Source organism: Protopterus annectens, chromosome 8.part0 (genome assembly GCF_019279795.1).
Source record: "Protopterus annectens isolate FY-2018-M chromosome 8.part0, PAN1.0, whole genome shotgun sequence".
Lineage (NCBI taxonomy): Eukaryota > Metazoa > Chordata > Ceratodontiformes > Protopteridae > Protopterus > Protopterus annectens.
In genome coordinates this window covers 1,939,188,363-1,939,210,323 of record NC_056741.1, presented here as the reverse complement: position 1 = coordinate 1,939,210,323, position 21,961 = coordinate 1,939,188,363, and the positions used below count along the sequence as shown (strand labels likewise).

Here is a 21,961-nt window from a genome sequence, read left to right as displayed (position 1 = left end):
GACCCACCAGAACACTGACTCCCAGACATAACTGGACTCGAGCTGTCAAGAAAAGAAGCTCCAAGGGGAAGGAACTGATCAGAGAACACCAGAATCGAACTCTGCCCCTTGGATCCAGCCACAACATCTTGGATCTGAGACGCACTTTGATCCGAAGACATTGAAGCAGAGGTAGTCAAGGTAACTGTCTGAGTCGAAGAAGCAAAGACTCTTTGATCCGACCAAAAAAATCCCTCGGAACACTACTGTCCTGGGGCTCCAAAACCAAAATTCAGATTGGAGAAGGAGAAAAGAGAGTAGACTGAATAGGGTCAGATCCACAAAGGGATAGAATGGAAGAACCCCTGTCTAAATATGCACCATGATGATAGATCTGACCATTTTGTCCAAGTCAAGATACAGGGTCCAAGAGGATATGGAGGAAGCCACCGAAGATGGGTGAGAATGCCTGGGGGGTCTGAAGGATCTTGGATGGCACAGTGGGAGAGACTGAAGCAATTAACCTCCCAAGAGACCAAGATGAAGATTGCGGATCTGGGGATGTACGGATCCAAAGAGGAGACCTCAGATCCACAGTTTTAGGATCCCATAACACGCCCAAAGCCAGAGGCTCACCTAAAACCGTTAAGTCAATCGGATCTGACTGAGCAGACATAGGCTTCAGTGCAGACATCGTCGGATCTGAAACTTTCAGAGCCTTGGCAGGCGAATCCTAAGGCACCCTAGGCTGTTTGGAGGTGCCGTTTCTTGGCCTTGGAGCAGTGTGAATGCTTGGAGGGGGGGTTGAGCCCCTGGAGCAGAAGAAGAAGTAGTGGACAAAAGTCCCTTTAAAATTAACTTGTTTTTATGCTCGTGTATGGCTTTGGGATTAAACCCCTCACAAATGCTGCAAGAGGTATCCAAGTGAGCCAGACCTAAGCAATACACACAATGGTCATGTGCATCCGAGTGCAGAATCTTTCTTTAGCACTTGGAGCACCCTTTAAAACCTGTTGGCTTCTCCATAGCAAAAAGCCAAGCAATCAACAAGAATACTAGAAAATTAGACAAACCAAATATAACACTAAGAACATATACACAGAAAATCAACTACCACAACTACTGCACCAATGCACCAACTGTACAAGGTAGAAGGAAACAGGGCCAAAACCCAAAGGGACAGAAAGTGAAAGAAAAGCCTAACAACCTTGATAACTAAAGGGAACAGGGGAGGAGGAAAAGAATACTAACTATACCAGAAAAATAAGCTGAAAAATATATAGAAAAAACTTTCAAAAGGAACAACTTAGCTGAGCACTGGAAAACCATGTCTGGGAACACAGGCAGCAAACTCGATCAGAGGAGGTTGGGCTAGGGGCAGAGGATTATGGGTAGAGGAGGAATCTGAGCCTGGAAGCTAAAGTCTGTGGGAGGTTGCTAAGTCAGATCTGAGGATTGGATCCAAGACTCTTATGTGAAGCAGAATGCGAAGGACATAATCAAATCTATCCTACTGTATTATTTTTTATAGCTCTGTGGTTGAAACCCTGTTTATTGCATTCCATATTCTCCTATTTTCTGTTTTATTACTTATCATTAAATATTTTAATACCTTTCATTGTGGCTGATCCTTTAGGCAATACTTTTAACATCTTGAGAATACTTATCCTTGTTTTAGTGACACAGTGGCCACTCCTGAAAGCCTTGCTGCTTTGATCACACACTATCATTTGTATTAGTATTAATTTTATACAGTATAATTGTGTATCCTTTGTAAAGGTCTTAGGGCAGCTGACTGGTGGCAGCATGATTACCTCAGAGTCTGGGCAGAAAGGGGCACAGCTAGTAGATCTGTGCCAGCTCTTCCTAGGTGTGTATATGTGTGTGTGTGTGAAACTCAAACATCCAAGTGTATGTGTCAGCTACTGGGAAGAAGCACACAGAGCTCCAAAGTGGCCAGTGTAGGAGTTTTGTGTGGGCTTGGAGACAGAAAGGGAGTCCAGCCTCAGGTATGGAGCATGCTCCCTGTGTGCAATAAGCTGCATCTGAAAATAATGTGTGAATAAATCTTTGCTCTTAGTAACCATCCATCACTGAAGTCAGTGGTGAGGATGGAGTCTCCTTGATTGCTGGACCAGAGTAGGAACCCATCACAGTGAGCTCCACTTCTCTCACCATAGGCTGCTCTGGGGAAGTACAGCTTCTGTGCAGCTTTCTTCATTCAGAAGCTGCTGGAAGTACTTCTTCCATCTGCCTTTGATGTCCTATGGTCTTGGTGAGCAGGTTGCTGCTGGCATCCGTTATGAAGGGTGTCTGTCTTCTTTACCTTTCTGTCTTTGTCTTGGAAGTTGATAGTTTCTTTGTGCCAGCTACTCAAGTCAGTTTTCAGAAGCTAGAAGAGTGACTCCAATACCTTGTTCTTTGCTATTGCAAATCCTCTCTTAGCTTCCTTAGCCAACCAGTATTCCTCCTTAACCTGGTCCGTCATTTCTATTAACTACTTTTTCCTGCACTCCTTTTTTTGATGACTTCCTGGACTTCTGTACTCCACCACCAGCTTTCCCTATGTACCTTACTTTCATTTCTGGCTTGACTGCATACCTACTCTGTGGCTCTTGCACATGCTGTTTTGAAGTCTTGCCATTCTTCAACTCCACTTATTTTCTCCTCCTCTTGGGGTGCTACAGCCATGAGTAATTCCTTGAACTGTTACACTTTCTCTCCAGTCAACTTCCAGGTCTTCAACCTGGCCTCTGTTGACCTTAGAGCCCTCTCTGACCATTGCTTGCAGCTGATTGTTGCAACCAGTGGTTTATGCAGTGGGCCAGCTTTTTCACTGGGGATGATTTTGCAATTACTGATTCTACACCAGTGCCCTCTCCTTACTAGATGGACTGCATGTTGGCTACTATTGTATGTGATCTTATGACTCTCTCTCTGAACCATGTGTTGGCTACTATCAAGCCATTTGCCAGAAAGAAGTCTAGAATGGCCTCTCCTTCTTCATTCCTGTTGCCACACCTATATGGTCCCAGACAGTCCTCATATCCTGTATCGTCTGCCCCGATATGTGTATTCAGGTCTCCCATTAACAAAACCAATTCTTGTTTATCTAGTAGGTCCTGCAACTGCTGTATGAATGCACTCTTTTCATCACTATCATATCCCTGCTGTACAGCATAGGCTGAAATTATGAATAGTGCTCTAACATTACACTGGAGTCTGATTGCCATGAGTCTGTCACTAATTCTGATGACAGCACTCACTGTCTTCTGAAGCCTTTCCCTCACTACAATTCCCACACCATTTCTAGCCTGTCCTCCTCCAGAATAGTAGACTCTGGATTCCAAGCCAAATGGCTTTGCTGCACTGCCTTTCCCTGGACACAGAGGTTGTCCAACCTCCTCCTTATCATGTCATCCACTTCCAAGCCTCATCCTGTCAGTGTACCTACATGGAGTGTAACAATTCTTCTTTGTGTTTGGCAGGTAGACTGGTTTTACATCCACAGAGCTATCCCAGGTAAACCAGGCTGGGCAAATGGACACCTGCTGGAAAGTAGCTTCTTGACAAAGGGCTGTTGGGCTTTCTAGTGGCCACACACTGGCCAACAGGAGCACATATACCCATCCTCTCACTTAGCATGGGCCCTTGGCATAGGTTGGAGTAGGCAGAGTCCTGAATCCACTTATCGTTGGTAAATACGCATGCCCATTTTGCCAATGTTAGTCAACATGAACAAATTACCTACAGCCATATTTTACACCATCAGGCTGCTAGCTCTGTCATGGCGAGCAGTCTGTGATCTGTGTTCTCCTAACTTTGAGGATACTGTGTACCACAGTAGATGTCAAAGTGGTTGGTCTATTTGACTCACCCCTATAGTGCATCATTTATCATCTGTACTGTTGCCTACAGCTCAATGGAAATACTCAGCATGTTTTTGGAGGTTGGATGAATCCCACCAAGACACAGGGAGAATATGCAAACTCCAAACAGGCATCGGTTGGCAGTCAGGTCGATCTTTGTACCTTTTGCATGAGAGGACAAGACATTAAATCATTATGCCATCTGGCCCCTTGTTTTATGATCACTGTACACTTGCACATCTACAAACAGAAAACCTCAGTGAGATGAAAAAACTTGCACTGGTCAAAGGCTGACCACGTCTTCCCATTCTGTACTGGTACAATAAACATATAGAAAGAAGCCAACCAAAATAAAGTCTTGCAAGCTCTGAAATTGCATGCAAGCAAAGCTGAAGAATGTATCCTTACTGCCCTCTTGAGGTAATTTTATTTCGTTTTTTGTTACTTATAATTAACAAAACTGTGCAAACTAGGTGGGAATGTAAACATTTCTTGTACTCCTACAACAAAGTACTTAACTATAAGTCTGCATTCTCTATCCACAAGACAGCAAAAAATACTAAACTGTTAGCTAGTTACAGAGTCTCGCCAACTCTTAAAAGGTTATACTATTCATACAACAAATGTGCACATATGACAACTATAATCAAGTGAATATGAACATCTAACAGACTGCTATTACTGCGAGGCAACAAGATGAACACGTACACATACTATTGCTAACAAAGCCATTCTGCTGAAACATGAAGTTTGAGTTCAGGAATCATTAATAATATATATAAATAATAATATAAATTAAACAATACAATATTGTCTGTTAGCTGAGAAACTCTCACCGCACTTCTTCTCCTGCAAAGTCAAACACTTTGGTAATTGTAACTTTTTCAGGTTTGTTTGGCTGGTCTTCAGTTTGTTTCTTTACTTGGTTCTGCTCTGGACTACCAAGCTTTGCTACTTCCTAAAGAGACAAAATAACAAAGGATACCCTATTACTGAGCAAGTACAGAATAAAAATTTTGAATGACTATGGTACATCATAGAAGTGATGCATGCCACTAACTACGTTATTTCCTTTCAGTCTGCTAAGAAAAAATGGTTCTAATTAAGGTAGCTTTTTCATTGTGTTCTGATGAGTAATCAGTTTGTTATTGTGTAGTGAAAAGCAATTCTAATGCAAAAAGGATAATATTTCTATTAATAACAGTCTCAGAGTAGTGGGAAGTGAGACAGAATGTAGCTTGATTCAGTATTAAAGGAAAACTCCACAGTAGAACTTAACATGTTTTTTTCACTGCATCTTTGTTTTCTGAGCTATTTTATTGCCTCAAAATCAGGCAACAACAAAATAAGTGCTTATTTCACAATTTTAATGTGTTTCCCACAAAGTGGAGGATAATGGGACCTGCCTTGGTAAAGTGATCTTGTTTTCTTGCTTTCATTCCTTCTTCCCAGGATACATTTAAAGTCCTCTTTACATGAATCATGCTAGACATAAGGAAGTGGTGGTGTTTTCTCATGCCATTAAGATAGAATGGCAGGACTGTGAAGCACTGTCATCTAACACACCTACTACAACAGAGCTACTTCTATGCTTCCCTGAATGAGCCTCATTTAAGTGTCTGTCAGGCCTCACGTTATGCTATAAATAGCTGTTAGCTACTTCCAGCAAAAGAAAGTAGGTAAATAGCAGGCTTCTGTAAAGGGATTCTTTTGTAATTCTAAAAACAGCGACAGACATTCCTCCACACTCATGCTGAGGTGTGAAATCTCTCACTGTTGCTTGCTGTATCACGTACAGGCAACAACTAGTTAAGGACTCCAACGCAAGTCTGTCTGCTACTTTCCAACACCTTCAGTGGCAAGTTTTTCTCCTTCTCATGGAAGATGCAGAATTAAAATGTGCTTTACTAGCTCCTTAATTATTTCTGTCATGTCCTGGCCTCCTTTTTTTCTGTTTACTTATACTTTGGTAACCAGGAAACTGAACTGGTCCCAGAACCCTTTTCAACCACAAACTGGTCTACACTGGCAAAGATAATAAGTAATAAATGCAATACAAAGAAAAAGAAATACTGACATAAAGACAAAGACTGCATGTGTAGCCAATGTAGACAGTGAATAAGTAAAACATTACACCGCATTTACTAGAATGTATGCCTTAATAATGCTTAACTGTACTTACTATCTTAACTTCATTACAAATAACACATTTTATGCACCTATACTGCACAACTCACAGAACTGTAAGATGTTAATGTTCTCTAAATAACTAGGAATCAGCAAGTGAATGTGTTATGGCTTCACAAAAGAAAAGGGCAGGAGGATAATTATATTTGCATCACTTCTGTTGCCCTAAGATAGTACTAAAACATACTAAACCTACAAATTTTAGAATGGTACAACCATTGCAGTGGAAAATAACTAGTACAGTAAATAAGATTTGGGATGTGTAGAAAGTAAGAAAATGGAGCTTGATTGGGATGATGACAATATTACACACACACCCAGTCTGTGTGTGTATGTATTTGTGTGCATCTGTATACGTGTGTGCTATGCATACATAGACACATACACCTACAGTGCATGTGTGACTACTTACAAAAACATCTATTACACATTTCTCTCTAGATGTATTCTCACTGTACTGCATCACACATATAGTATCACACATGCTACATACATTTTTATATACAAATACACGTATACACGTGTGTGTGTTTGGGTAGACACACATATACAGTTACACTAAATTTCCATTTTGATTTGTTTTTATTTAAAGGACATGAAGTAAACATACAGGCATACAATCTATTTCTCCGTTATAGAAATGCATACAAACACACACACGTTTTTGTACATATATGCGAGATGTGTGCTACACATGTGTGCTTTATATGTGTGGGGGTATGTGTATATGTATACATACATATACACACACACCCACATACATGTGCACGCAGTGTCAGACATGTGCATTTAAAAACAGTTAAGTACTTCTGATTTCCTTTTCTTAATGTTTTTACTACAAGAGCACATAGTAAACATATGTTAAAGTAAATTCAACTGTATATTACGGTTGCCCTCAATGGTGACATTTGCTTTGTGGACTAGAAAATGCTCATGCACTCTACCATTGTAAGGACTGACTCAAAGTCAGTGGGAATATTTTAGCATGGATCTGTGTGTACCAGATACAATCCCCCTTTGTAAGGACGTCACAAAAAAGCAAAAAAGACCTTTAGTATCAGTGCACCTAGTTGACAGGGTTGCCTCCTGTCTCTATTTCTGCAGTTCAGTCCTGTGCAGGGAGGTTTGAAAATGGTAAATGTGTTGACACTTTACAAGAAAAAATATCTTCTGACTTTTCTCTAAATGTCACAGAGATTTTGATACTACATTTAAGTTATCTTAACATATAAAGTATTATAAATAACCAACATTTAAAGCTTAGCATTTCAATACATTTGTCACAAGAGGTAACAACTCCCTTTAAACCCGACTGATCTAATTGCTTTGTTTTGCTATGAAAGTGGAGTGTTAAGTTCTTCTCCTCTCTGCAATAAAAAAACAGTGGAAAACAGATCTACAGTTTTCTGTCTTTTTTATAGCAGTTGCAATTTTCTGTCTTTTATAACAATTGCAATAGCAGGATTAATTGCCCATCTTAAAACGGACAGGAGTACCTGACAGAGTAAACTACAGATTTATCTGTGTCTATGGTAAGTCATGCAGGTGGAGACACATTCCTCTGCAAAGTATGTGAAAAGTTAAGCTTAAAAAAGGAGGTAAGGAGGCGAGCTTTCCCTTCCTTTAATTCCAAGTCAAGGAAATGAAAGTTTTAAAAAGTGCAAGCAGGTTTCTGGTACCTACACAATACTACAAACGTATTGTAGGGAGAAAAGAAACCTAAAAATTGAGTTAAACTGTAGGAGAGGCAGTGTTTTCCTTTAATTTCTCTGTTTTGAGTCTACTACCTGCCAGGAAATGGGTAGGATCCTCCAGAAACCTGAGCTGGGCAAAGCAGAAACAGAATAATGAAGTCATATATTGTTAATTAAGAAGGTTTTACAAATGAAAGGAATATTTACAAAAATGTATTTAAGTTATTGTACTCACCTGTGTACATGTTTTCCTTAATGCAATGTAAACAGCAGTTTCTCAGTGATGATTTTTGTTTTACATAGATGGACAGCAAAGGTAACACAGGAGAAAAAGGAAATATGTGGCAGAGTGCAGGTAAAGTCAATCACTGAGTGCATAAAGATGAAGCAAAAAGAAATGAGCAAGATAAGTAAAGAGGCAATAAGGTGGACAACGGATTTCTTAATATTTAATTAAATGATTAAAAGGTTTTGTCAGCTCTTCCCCACTCCAAGTGAGCATCATACTCTGTGCAATACATTAACAGAATTAGGATTACCATCAACAAAGCTGCTCATACAGCAGAAAATAAAATGAATATAAATATGCGTGTTATTTCTCCTGAAGGGATGGTTGCTTCAAGACTCACCAAGGGGATACTTCTTTGTACTATTCAGTTTTAGGAATTTTTGCTGGCCCATTAATTTAGACAATCTGAAGTGCAGGTTGGATAACACAGACTGCTAGCCAGAATTGGATTATTGGGACCTTTATAAGAATTATGCAAGACAAAGGAAGTAATGTTGTCTACCTATCCTACTGAGATAATGGCAGCAGTGCGAGTCACAAGCCTCTTACATAACAGACCCCCTACCCACACACCCTTCCTAAGGTGCAAAAGCCACCACTGTAATACAGCAGCTGTTCATCAAGACTTCAAAAAACTGGCTCTGCTACTCACCAGGGCTTTTTTGTTATACTGAATCTTGGAGAAATGTGCTAGCTGTTTTTACTCAAAATATTTTATAAGCATAGCACAAAAAAGGTGCAACTATCTGTTATGAAATGTTTTAAGCTTAAGCACAAAAGCCTTCCTACAGAAAACTTCCACCTTGCTACCCCTTGATTTTTTTTTTAATATTGCAACATACCAACAATTCATCAAAACATTAATTATTGTGCATGACAAATCAAAAACTGTTGCAGTAATAGGAAATACTGCTTACAAGTGGATCACTACACAAAAAATGTAGTCAACTATTAGGGTTTGCAATCTTTTTAGATGCCCAGATTGCGACACTTTTACCAAAACTTAAAGAAAGTGTAGGCCAAACTATGTCATCATCTAATGAAAAAGGAATCATTTTCATCGTATACCCAAAATAAAGATTCTGATTTGCAATGTTGGCTGTTTATGTTACTTATTATGACAGTAATACAAGTTAAATGTAGCATTATAGCTTGCTGTTGCATTTAGAGAAAATTATTTTTTCTTTTAAAACATAAACACATTTGCCATTTTTCAGAAGTGCTCAAATCAGGGCACCTCTGCAAAGTTACGTGTGATTGCATCATTACCAACTAGGTGTAATGATATTGTTTCTCTTCCTCCCTGCAACAAAGCCAGTGGAAAACAGTTTCACTACACTCTGCACCCTACACACACACACACACACACACACACACACACACACACACACACACACACACACACACACACACCCCTACCTACATAGTGTCTGCTGACAACGGTAGAGCTGACTGACTATGCAATATTATGAGCAGTGCTTGACAGGTAAAAAAGTACAGTTGTGTACACTTACCATAAATGTAGATGTTTGAGTGTATTCACTGTTGCAGTCATTACATTTGGGTTATCTGCTTGCAGTAGCCCTCAGTTGGCCTGATTGGGTCAGGCGTCGGTTGTTGTCTCCTCTTCCGTGATGTCAGGTCATCAGGGGTATAAAACATTCAGCCGACGCCATTACATCAGTTTTTTCTTGCCCCAGATATCAGGTGCCCCCCTAATAGGGAGAAATTAAATATAAAAATACAATGATATACCTCCAACAAAAAAGCAAATGCAACAAAAAGCTTTAAGCATAGTAAAGGAAAGTAGGGGTATAGCCAAAAGAAGTTAGGAGGCTGGAGGGGGGGGGGGACCAGGACTGCAACAGTGAATACACTCGAATATCTACATTTATGGTAAATGTACACAACTATAGTATTTTCTTCATGTTTCACTGTTGCAGTCATTACATTTGGGTAGATTCCCAAAGCTATGGTTGGGGAGGAGGAATTTAGATAGCATTAGGACCAGCTATAAGGCCCTGAAAGACTGCAGTGGCAAAGCCAGCTCTGGATTTAGAGCAAATTGGCAAATTATAATGCTTGGTGAAAGTATGTACAGAATTCCAGGTAGCAGCTTCTAGGATGTCCCTGGTAGGAACGCCTCTGAGAAAGGCTGTAGAAGTAGATGCAGCCCTGGTAGAGTGCGAGGTCTGATCCCCTGTGGGATAGGTTTTCCATGGTGCTTATAGCAGAAATTAATGCAATGGCTTATCCATTTAGAAATGGTTTGCTTTGAAATAGCCTTCCCCGCTGCCCCTGCAGCAAATGCCACCAGCAGTTGTTCAGATTTCCTTTGAGGTTTAGTCCTATCCAAGTAGAATCTAAGTTGTCTGTGCACATCTAAGGAGTGCAGTATCCATTCCCCTTTGTTCTATGAATTAGGAAAGAAGGTTGGCAAATGAATGGACTGATTAAGAGCCACACTGGATACCACCTTGGGTATGAAGGATGGATTTTTTTCATTGGAACACCTTGTCCGCATGAAAGATGATGAAAGGCTCCACTGCCATAAGGGCCTGTAATTCAGATACCCTTCTTGCTGAAGTGACTGCTATAAGGAAAGCTGTTTTTCAAGAAAGAAATGTTAAGTCTGCAGTAGCAGCTGTCTCAAAAGGAGGAAGAGTGAGTTTCTCCAAAACAAAGTTATGGTCCCAAGCTGGGGTTGGAGCTCTATTGGATGGTCTTAAATTTTTGGCCCCTCTGAGGAAATGCTTGAGCAGTGGATGAAAGAAGAGGGGAGGTTTTGTGTTATAATGAGATGAAATGGCTGAGGCGTGAATTTTGGAGGAAAAAGACAGGCCCTTGTGAAACATCTCAGTTAAGTATTGTAAAATCTGAGGTAAACTGGGCACTGCTGTGCTCATCCCGTGAGACTGGTTCCAGGCACAGAATCTTTTCCATTTTTTAGCATAAGATGTCCTAGTACTAGACCTCCTTGCCTCTAAAATGATATCCATCACTGGTTTACTGAGGGATGGTAAAGGAGAGATTAGGTAATTAGCCAGGCTGCTAGGTTCAGTGTTAGAAGCTGAGGGTGCAAAATCTGGTCCTCCTGCTGAGACAACAGGGAAGGAGTTTGAGGCAGGTGCCATGGGGCTAACCGTGACACACTGCGCAGGAGGGGGTACCAGTGTTGGCGTGGCCAGTCTGGTGCAATCAAAATCATCCTTGGTTTGTCTTGTTTGATTTTTAGTAGTACTTTGGAGAGCAGAGGCAGAGGGGGGAAGGCATAGACTGATAGGTTTTTCCATCTGAAGGACAGAGCATCCACTTTCCAGGCTTGTTTGTGGGGAGTCCTTGTGCAACATTTGTCCAATTGGTAGCTCTGGGGAGAGGCAAACGGGTCTACATCTGGGCTCCCCCCATTTGCTTGTCAACATGTTGAAAATCCTTGGTTCCAGTTTCCACTCGTGAGGGTCCATGAGGTTTCTGTTTAGTCCGTCTGCCAGTGTATTTAATTTTCTTGGCAGGAATTGAGACTGTAGGTGCACTTGGTAGCTCAAGGCTGTGTTCCACAATGCCATAGCTAGTCTGCAGAGGGGTTTAAGAATGTGTACCCCTCTGCTTGTTTATGCACCACATAACAGTGGTGTTGTCCTGGAAGAATGTGGTCCTTGAAGGCTGTCAGAGCATTCTGTACAGCTAACATTTCTTTTTGATTGATATGCAGGTGCATTTGACTTTGGTTCCATTTGCCCTGAAAGCACTTCCCTGCCAGGTGAGCCCCCCACGCATAGTCTGATGCATCTGTTGTTAGGGTTTGGGCGGCAGGGGGTAGTGTGAAAGGCAGTCCCTTGTTTTGGTGGCAGGCCTCTGCCCACCAAAGGAACTCTACGCGTAGGCAAGGTATGATAGGAATCATTGCTTCTAGATCCTGAGAATGTTGACACCATAGGCTTTTTAGGTACCACTGTAGTTTCCTCATATGCAGTCTTGCATAGAAGAATGCAGGAGGCCATGAACCCCAAGACTTGCAGATAGCAGGGTTTTTGTGGCCACTTGTTTGAAGTAGGTTGTCAAATTAATTTGTTTCTTTGGCATGAGGAAAGCCATCTGGGAAGTTGTATTCAAGCTTGCTCCCAGGAATATAACTTGTTGACAGGGTACCAGGTGCGGTTTCTTTTCGTTTATGGTGTACTCCAGACAAGTTAGAACCCTTTGTATAAAAGCCAGGTGATTCAAAAGTAAGACTTGGCTTTCTGCCTGAATTAGACAATCGTCCAGGTATGGGTATATTTGAATATTTCTTTGCCTGCAAAATGCAATGACTGGAGCTAGGCACTTTGTGAATACCCTGGGTGCAGTAGATAAGCCAAAGGGCAGTGCAGAGAACTGATAGTGCGTGTAGCCTGCTTTGAAGAGTAGGTATCTTCTGCAAGATTCCCTAATTGGGGTGTGCAGGTATGCTTCTTTTAAATCTAGTATTGCCAACCAGGCATCTTTGCCTAGCATAGGAAGCAACTGGTGAAGAGTCAGCATCTTGAATTTTGGAATCTCCAAAAAGGTGTTTAGAGTAGACAGGTCCAGGATAGGACACCATGAATTGTCTTTTCTAGGTACCAGGAAAAGTCTCAAGTAGAAACCTTGTCCCTTTTCTTCTTCTGGTACCAAATGAATAGCCCCCATGCTTCAGAGAGAAAGTACTTACTTTTGGGCCTCTGCCCACTGATTTGGGGGTAGATCTGGCCACCCGCTTGGTGTTGGCAATGTGTGGAAGTGAAACCTGTATCCCTGGGACATTATATTTAAAACCCATTTGTCCTGGGTAATCAGTTGCCAGTTCTTTGCATGAAGAGCAATCTTTCCCCCCAAAGGGGCAGTCAGTTGATAAGTGCTTGGAAATTTTAAAAGGAAGTCATTGAGACAGTTTACCATAGGGGGGGGGGGGGAGTCTTATTACTTCCGGATTTGGAAGTGGAGGTCCCCCACTGCTTAATCCTGTGTGTACCCTGGGACTGCAGCCTGACAGTTTTGCTGGACCTGGGTTTGAACTGAGAAGGTCTGGAAGAGGCAGGAAAGGACCAATTCTTTGAAGGGCAATGCCTACTAAATCTTGGAGGTTGTACTTGTAAAAAATCTTTAACAGTTTGCAAAGATTTAGCTTTTTCTTCCATCTTTTTAAGAACTACTTCTGCCTTGTTGCCAAACAGGCAGTCCTGGTTTAGGGGAGCATCCAGTAATTTTTCATTAACATGATCCGGTAGGGATTGCTCCTTAAGCCAAGCATGCCTTCTAAGTACAGACCCAGTTACAGCAGCCCTGCAAGATGCCTCTAGAGAATCAAAACCACATTGCAAAGTATGTTTTCCAACATGTTCAGCTGAATGCAATAAATCCTGTAAATCCTTATTTTCAGCACAATCAGGAATCAACATCATTTTCTGTTTAAGCAATCCAATAATATGCTGCTGATACTTCAACATATGAAACTGGCAGTTTAAGGACCTAATGGCCAAAGTTGCAGAAGTGTATACCTTCTTACTCCATCTATCCAGCGCCTTGGTGTCGCTATCAGAGGGGGTTGGATTTTTAGCAGCAGAAGCTTTACTGTCCTTAGGCCCCAGTGAAATGGTCTCAGGATCCGCAGTAGGATTTTTAAAAAGGAACTTGTGAGAGTGAGGGACCCTATAATATCTATCAGGTTTCCTGGGAGAGGAGGTAAAGAGTCAGGAGCCAAGCTAGATTCTGCAAATGCATCTTCAACAATGTCTAGTACAGGAGGTATGGCTAAAGGCATGTGCTGGGGCAGGAGTAAGAAATTCCTATGCCTCTTTTTAGAATCAGAAAAATCCTGACTTTCCCAACGAAAATGCTCCCTGAGAGTATGCAAGGTTTCAGCAAAACAGAAATCCTCTGGGGGGAAGCAGAGGGAATAGAGTCCTCAGCATCAGAATCCTCATAGGTAGATAAGGGTAAATCCTGGTCATCAGAGGAAACAGAAAATTCAGAATCCTGGTCAGAAGTATCATAAAAAACTCAGTCCTAGGTCTCTTAGAGGGGGAAGGCTGGCTTCCCCCGAGGTCTCTTAGAGGGGGAAGGCTGTCTTCCCCCGATTATAGTAATAAGGTCTTCAGCCATTCTCATCATCTGTTTTTTAGGCATAGAGGTCTGACCATGCGGTCTGGGCATCAGTTTTCTAGGCATGGTTCGATATTTAGGCCTTGAAGAAGAAGATGGCGTCGGTTTAATATGCAAGTCAGTAGGCCTGAATACACCCCTAAGAAGCCGGTGCCTGCACAGCAGCTCCGGACCCATCCAAGGTAGAGACATCCGCAGGTTCCACAGTTGAAGCATCTCGCGGCATACCTGACTCTGAATGGGTCTCAGTAGAGGCCTGCAAATCATAAGTAGCGGGTATCAGGGGCTGCGAAAGCGCCTCACTGATTATCGGCGAACTGGCGACAGGCTTAGGAGAAGTGTCATCGGCAGCTTTGGACCTAGGCGGCCTGTCTCTGTCTTTATCTTTGCTTTTTTTCGGAATGTCAGTAGTCGGATGGCTGACCAAAGACATATCAGGATAATTGAAACGAGCAGCAAGATATTTAGAAGCGTAAATATACCGACGAAGGATAGTTCGTAGTTTAAATAAGGAACAAAACTAACAGCGAGATATGTCGTGGTTAGGGCCTAGGCAAGGAATACAGTACGAATGAAAATCTTTATGAGGTATTTGCTTTCCACAAGTAATGCAATTACTTACTTTTACTGACATCGGTTAAGAGCAAGAAAAAAAGTTTCCCCAATGGGGTAACTTAGCTTTTAGTTGAAGACTTTGGTTCTGAAACTCAAAAACGAAAATTTCAGGAGTCAGCTGACTGGCACTTGCAAACTGCTTCTGCTTCAGGCACCACATAGCAAGAAAGACGGATGTAATGATGTCGGCTGCATGTTTTATGCCCTGACGACCTGACGTCACAGAAGAGGAGACAGCAACTGACGCAGGACTAGACTTTGTTAATCCGGCCGACTGAGGGCTACTGCAAGCAGATAACCCAAATGTAATGACTGCAACAGTGAAACACGAAGAATATCTACATATTTCCCTGCATCTCTGGTATGTCATTTAGATGGAGACAAATTCCTCTGCCAAAGTATGTCAGAACTTAAGCTTAAAAAAAACGTGGTTGGTTTTCCTTTCCTTTGATTCAAAGGAGAGGAAATTAAACTTTTATAATGTACAGTAGGACTTTGTGTAACTAAAACAATACTAAAACCATATTGTAGGGATAAAAAGAAAAAAGAAACCCAAGGGTTGATATAATCTGTAGGAGACATTTATAAGACAAACAACAAAAACATTACCTGTCCTTATTCCAAAATGCATTTTCTTCCAAACAAAATTATTCTGGGATTTTTTTTTTTAACCTGTAAGTTCATGTCACTCTTTCTGTCTTTCAAAAGGCATAATTTCACCACAAAGCACAGATCATCATCCCAGGGTAGATGATCTCCCATATAAAAACTTGACTATAAAATCTAACCATAGAAATATCATCATCCTCGATTATGTAAATGACAAAACTGCAACAAACTCTCAAACATCTTTGCCAACTTTCAGTGTGCAGCAAACAGAAGTCCACAGATACAAAAGTAAAGTTGTTCAAGTCCTACTTACCTGTAATAGTTCGAATTCCTCACTGCCTCAGTGGCATTCTGGGTTATATGCCAAGGTAACCCAGTACTAGCCAGCTTTCAAAAGCACAGACTCCCCCCTCCCCATCTCTTCCAGTGACAGCCGATTGGCTAAGCATATCCTGAGCAGGAAGCCTTCAGCTGTCACAGGAAGAAACTATTCAGGCTTTTTCGGTTCCAAAAAGAAAAGGAAAGTTACCTGAAGCCAAAATCACCTAGCAAGAGCAAATTAGCAGCCAAGCACAATACCATATAAAAACCAAATCCTACAACAATCGAATCAAGAGGTTGACCTGTATCTCCAATAGTAACCTACAGATAATTAATGTTACAAGAAACATACCAGAGTCAAACAGAACATGAAAAGAAAAAGTCGGAAGAAGAGTTTCTTTGTAGGAACTAAAAGAGAGCAAAAGAAAGAGGTCTTAGTACCAATTAGAAATGGTATCAGAAAAAAAAAAAAGATTGAGGAACAAAGGAAATCTAGACAGAGAAGTTTTGTAGTAATGAGAGGTGACTGACATAATATAAAATAGATATTAAAAATTTTAGCCAAACCTTTATCAACATTTTTCTGGGTAGGGATGTGTCCTTGACCTGGAAAGAAGCAATACTGGTACTACACCAAAGAAGGGCAAAGTTCCACATAATCCATACAATCATACACATGTACTTAGATTCTGAATCATGACTACAAAGCATTTTATGACAGTTTTGACAAAAAGAATGCAAAGATATTTGCAAAAACTAATAGGCCTGGATCAGTGTCGGTTTGTAAACGTTAAACAAATGTTTAACATTTAAAACAACCACTGTGATTCAAAAAAGAAGCACTCTATCTGCCGAGGAGCTCGAGCTAGGGTAAATGTGTAGTATGCAACCTAAGTGTTTAGTGTTTCAAGAGAAACTAGGCAGGGACACCCACTTTCACCATTACTCTCTACTTTGTATTTATAGACATTAGCCAGAGACATGATACAATCACATATAACTTGATCGAAATGAAGAAATACTAATGAGAAAAAAAAGCCCTTTTCATGGATGGCATAATACGTTACCAATCCAGAACATAAAATATTTTTGATAAGATGAAATATTCACTAGTGTAGTAAAATATAAAATAAATGAAGCAAAAACAAAGGTTAGAGTAATGAATTATGCCCCAATGCATGATTTGGTATAGACGTTTCCCTTTTTGTGAGACACTTGAGAAGTTGGTTGAACCAGGATGTTGATCAAGCAGTTAAAGAATTTGGAATAAATTACTCAACAATTGTAACAGAACACTATGGAAATTATTTATGGTCATCAACGACATGATACAGGCAATTAGGACGTTTGTCCTGCTGTATTTATTTATTTATTTATTTTTATGTGCAGGTCAGACTTATATGTATCAACCAGTAAATCAGATAGGGACTAAGTAATGATTACTGTTGATGCGACATTCCAAAACCATGCACAAAAATAGGTAAATGGCTTAAAAAGGGGCCAATGCCGAGAGATCAGATATGGAAAAGAGAGAGAGAGATGAAGGATTTTTTGTGGGTCACACATGAGAAGGAGTGCAACTGGGAAAAACTTGTGGTTTGTCTTTCGGCTTTTCCCGGTTAGGGGTCGCCACAGTGGAACTCTGGTCCACTAATGATTGGCAGTTGGTTTTTATGGTGTCGAGTTGCCAGCCCGATGCCCAACCTTCAACTAAGGCACGCCCATTCAACGCATGTCTTTTGAACACCCACTCGACTGCGGGGAGGACATGCAGACTCCACATAGAAGGCACCCCCAACCCAAGTTGAGAATCGAACGGGAGAACCTCTTGCTGTGAGGCAACAACACTACCACTGCACCACCGTGGAAGTAAGGGGCAACTGGGAAAAAAAATACTGGCAAATGTTCAGAACTTCTGCATCTGAAATCATACTATAAGGCCATGCATCTTAAAGTAATCTGAATATATTTTCCCAAATGGAATGACATGAGAGGCATAGTGCCAGACAAGACAACAACAGGTTCACATGTGGGCATTTGGGCGGATTTAAAACAGGAACATTAAGATCATTATATACAGCGTCACAAACATAAAACAGTTACACAAGTATTTACTTTCCATCAACAGCCTATACTCTGCATAGTAATAAGAAAGACACAGAAGTAAAAGTAATTAACATTTGGAAAAGAAAGAAAGATGAAAGAAGCAGATATCCTGAGATAATTAAAGGATAGCAGTTAATAAAATGTGATTAAATTAGACAAACTTTTATTTTACTGAACTCGGATAAGCTTGCTTAAACCGGTCCAGTCATACGAGTTGAATGAAGATATGCAGAGGCTGGAAAGTAAATTAATTTAACTGCAAACAGTGTATTTTATAATTGAGGCCAGAAAAGAAGTGACAGACCAGGAAAGAGTAATATGTAGTGCATTTAAGCAATTTAGTGAAGATAATACGGTAAAAAAAAAATCTGCATGGAGTGAGCAATTAGAGAGAGGGATTACTGATGATCAATGGTGGGAAATCAGTCATTCCCAGCGATGCAACTAAATAAAGTTTAGAAATTTTGCATGGAAATATTTGCACAAATCATTTCTATACCGCTATGAGACCAAATGTTCCCAGAGACAATAGGTACATGTTGGATATGTGATGGTTCAGAAGGAGGTTCTTGGAAGCATATACTTTTGTAATATATGGAGTTGCTTCTTTACACAATAAATTGGACGAGTCTATATCACAACATTGAATTTCTAAAACATCGACCACCATAAGGTCGAACTTGGAAGTTCGAAATGTGATATGATCGAAAGCTCAGAACAGCGATTTTTTCCCTGGGGGGGGAGCTGTTCCGAGAAACACACACACAACACACGCACACCACAAACCATTTCTAATGTGGGGGGCTTCAACCTCCACACCCCCCTACTTAAATATACCAAATCAAAGACCATACCACGGTGGAAGAAATAGTGAAGCCGCAGAAACGACACACCGACTTCTTTCCCTGGGAAAGAAGGTGATGTTCTGCGGCTTCGATATTTTCAGCTTTCGATCTTCCAAGTTCGACCTTATGGCGGTCGATGTTTTGGACGTTCGATGTTCCGATATAGACCCAATTGAACAATATGCTAACGTCTTATAAGAAAATTTAACCTTAGTACATTGGTATTCTTGTTGAGATGGTGTAAAATAGCTTGTACTAAAGAGGTCAAAAGTGTTGCTCTTTGGTGTTGATGGTAACTAAGAAAGCCAGAACTAGAAAATCAAAAATCAATAACAGAGGTAACAAAGATGATTGAAGAGATTAAATATATGGAAGTGGGAACTATTACAGATTAGAAAGGACTCCCTAGTAAAGAAAATGGACTGTATGGGACACTGTAAAGGGAATTGTTCACTGTCAGTGCCCTTTTCAAGCTCAAAGTACCTAAGACCGAGATCTATTTAATAAATTAGACTGTAATCTAAGGAATACAGTCATTGGTCAAATTGTTTAAATTTTTAGCATACTGAAAATAAAACAATGCGGTTGCTAGTCAATTCCTGACCTCAAATTATATGGTAAACTATTCACCCCCTTAAAGAAAAACATGAACACACAAGTTATGTTAAATCTGGAGATTAAGACTAGATGGAAGAGCTGTTTGTGATTTAATGGATTTACATGCTTCACAATGGCAAGTTACTGAAATTTAAACACATGCACTGACTGCCTGACATGGAGTTAGTTTGTGAGTATTACATAAACAAAGTTATACAATTCTTGCTTGCATACAAAAATGCACAACAAAATCCAGCAAATACTAAGGACCTAAAAAATATATCAAAACACTGGACGGTTGAACTGCGGGCACACCAAGTCCAATAAGAATAATTTAATAATACAGATTAAGTGCTTTTGTCTGAAAAAAACTTGCACAGACTTCATCAGAACAATTCAATCTTAAACATTTGCTTATACAGTTAACAGTCATGCAACTAATCTACAAAAGACAGTTAAACAAAACAAATACACAATTTGTAATAAATAACATATAAAAGTCTAGTAATGTAATAAATACAGTACTCAAACTTTTGTCACTTCTTAATTCAAAACATGATTAAGCATAACAAAGTAGGTGGCATTTTTAAACCATTGCTATTAAAAACTGAATCATTAAGACCAGGAAAAGATGCAGCATTTAAAATTATCTGCCCTCTCAGTTCCCTATATTCCAAGCAGCCACTATGGACAGAGTTAATTAGCATGTATAAAATGAAAACAAATTCCTTACTGAAGTTTCTACATACCAAAAAGAGTGTCTGCTAAGTGCATTGTTCACATATTTGTGTTTAATATCATAGATATGTTAAAAGATCCTTTAATGAAGCTGTCCTTCTGATTTGCCAAAATAAAATGCATCACAGGGGAGACAGCTTGCTAAACAAACCACCATTCTACTGTTATAATTGCAAAATCCAGAGCAGGGTATTGTCCTATAGTCAAATATGGTTACATATGGCCTTTCATTGACATACTTAAAAGTACTTACAAGATCCACGCTTTCCCAGTCTATTTGTATGTACAATAAGTGTGGATTTATTATGTTTTCAAGAATGGTCTTAATATCAGAACCTATCTTATAAACAAATTTCAGAGAATCTTCTAACTTACTTTGTACATGGATCTTTCATGATGGAACCTTTCTGAGATTTTTTTCTAATAGTTTGAAAGACTATAATGGAAATTCTAGGGTGAAAATTCATCTTCATAAATATTTTTCTCTTTTAGAAGGTTTCCAGTATTAGACCCCATAATGGGTGGAAAATGTGATTCACCACCCATAAATTTCATCAACAATAGCGAACGTCAACTATGGCGGATAATCCCTCTCAAACATTTCTCTCAGTTTTAAAACTATCATAATCAGAGACTAACCAAGACAACTGGTTCACTTGTCTCTTCAATAAAATACAATTTTGTCGGTCTTCCAAGATTGGTTCACACTTATCAACAGCTTAATTTCAGCTCTCCTAGTGTGAAAAAAGAAACAGAGAGAAGGGCTAGTACTTCTAGCAGTTTTAGTAAAATTCACTTACTTGCTAGGAGGTACACTGCCTGCATGTCAGCAAAGAAACAGACAGCCTGAAAGAAAATCAACTAGAAAAAGTGAACAGAAAACAGTGACTGGGAAGAATCCTGCAGCTATGAAGCAAAAAGCAGTGCAGGCTCCAGCTTTAGTACAACATATGGCTTCCAGTAATGTAGAGGAAAAAATAAATCACATGTGCTTGGAGTTGATTAAAATAAATGAAACACTGACAGAGCTATCAACTCAAATAACATAAGGCTGGAAAAAGTGGAAGAAGCTTTAAGCAGCTATTCAGATGACATGATGAAAAGTACAGTTGTGTACACTTACCATAAATGTAGATGTTAGAGTGTATTCACTGTTGCAGTCATCACACTTGGGTTATCTGCCTGCAGGTAGCCGTCAGTCGGCCCGAATACCAGAGTCTTAGTATTTCAGTGTCAGATGCTGTCGCTTCTTCCATGACGTCAGAGGTATAAAAACAGGCAGCCGACGCCATTACATCAGTCTTTCTTGCCGAGGATGAGCCTGAAGCAGAAGCAGTTCGCAAGTGTGGGTCGGCCACTACCTGAAATTTTTGTTTTTCAAGTTGATAATCCTGAAGTCTTCTAAAGCTAAGTACCCCTTTGGGGATCCCTTTTTCTTGCTCTAACCAATGTCGGGAAAAGTTATCAATTGTCTTGCCTGTGGAAAGCAAATACCTCACAGGGATTTTCATTCTTACTGCATCACCTGTTTAGGCCCAGACAACAACGTCCCTCACTGTCAATTTTGTGCCTTGTTTAATGCCCGAACCATTAATCATCAGGCTACGTTTGTTGCTAAATTCTTTCACGCTCGATCTCCGTATTCTGAAATGGTGAAACATGAAGAACATCTGCAAAAAAATTAGCAGGCGAAATGAAGAAAAGCTGGCTATGTATTAGACTGCTCAAGAAAAACGGTTTCAAAAATAGTCGTTTTAGGTTTTCCAGCATGCTCTATCCTCTGATATTTTTTGCTGTACTACTGAAACTGGAAGAAAAAGACAATATTAGCTTTATGAAAGAAAGAATAAGCAACTGCACTTGTATTCTACAGCAGGATTTGTTAAATGAAATGGCACATCGTACATATGCTCCAAACCTGACCATGAGAAAGCAGCCAAGATCTTTATTGGTAAAGACATAATCATACCAGCAGAAATAGTTAATTGTAAC

At 40.1% G+C, this 21,961-nt stretch overlaps 1 protein-coding gene across 1 annotated transcript in view; it reads right to left on the bottom strand.

Moving 5' to 3' along the window:
• Positions 1–21,961, bottom strand: part of CFDP1 (craniofacial development protein 1) — a 681,610-nt gene that overhangs the window by 566,678 nt on the left and 92,971 nt on the right. Inside the window, exon 4 of the mRNA XM_044081456.1 lies at positions 4,685–4,806. Coding sequence (XP_043937391.1) covers positions 4,685–4,806 — 122 coding nt within the window. The remainder of the gene's footprint in view (positions 1–4,684; positions 4,807–21,961) is intronic.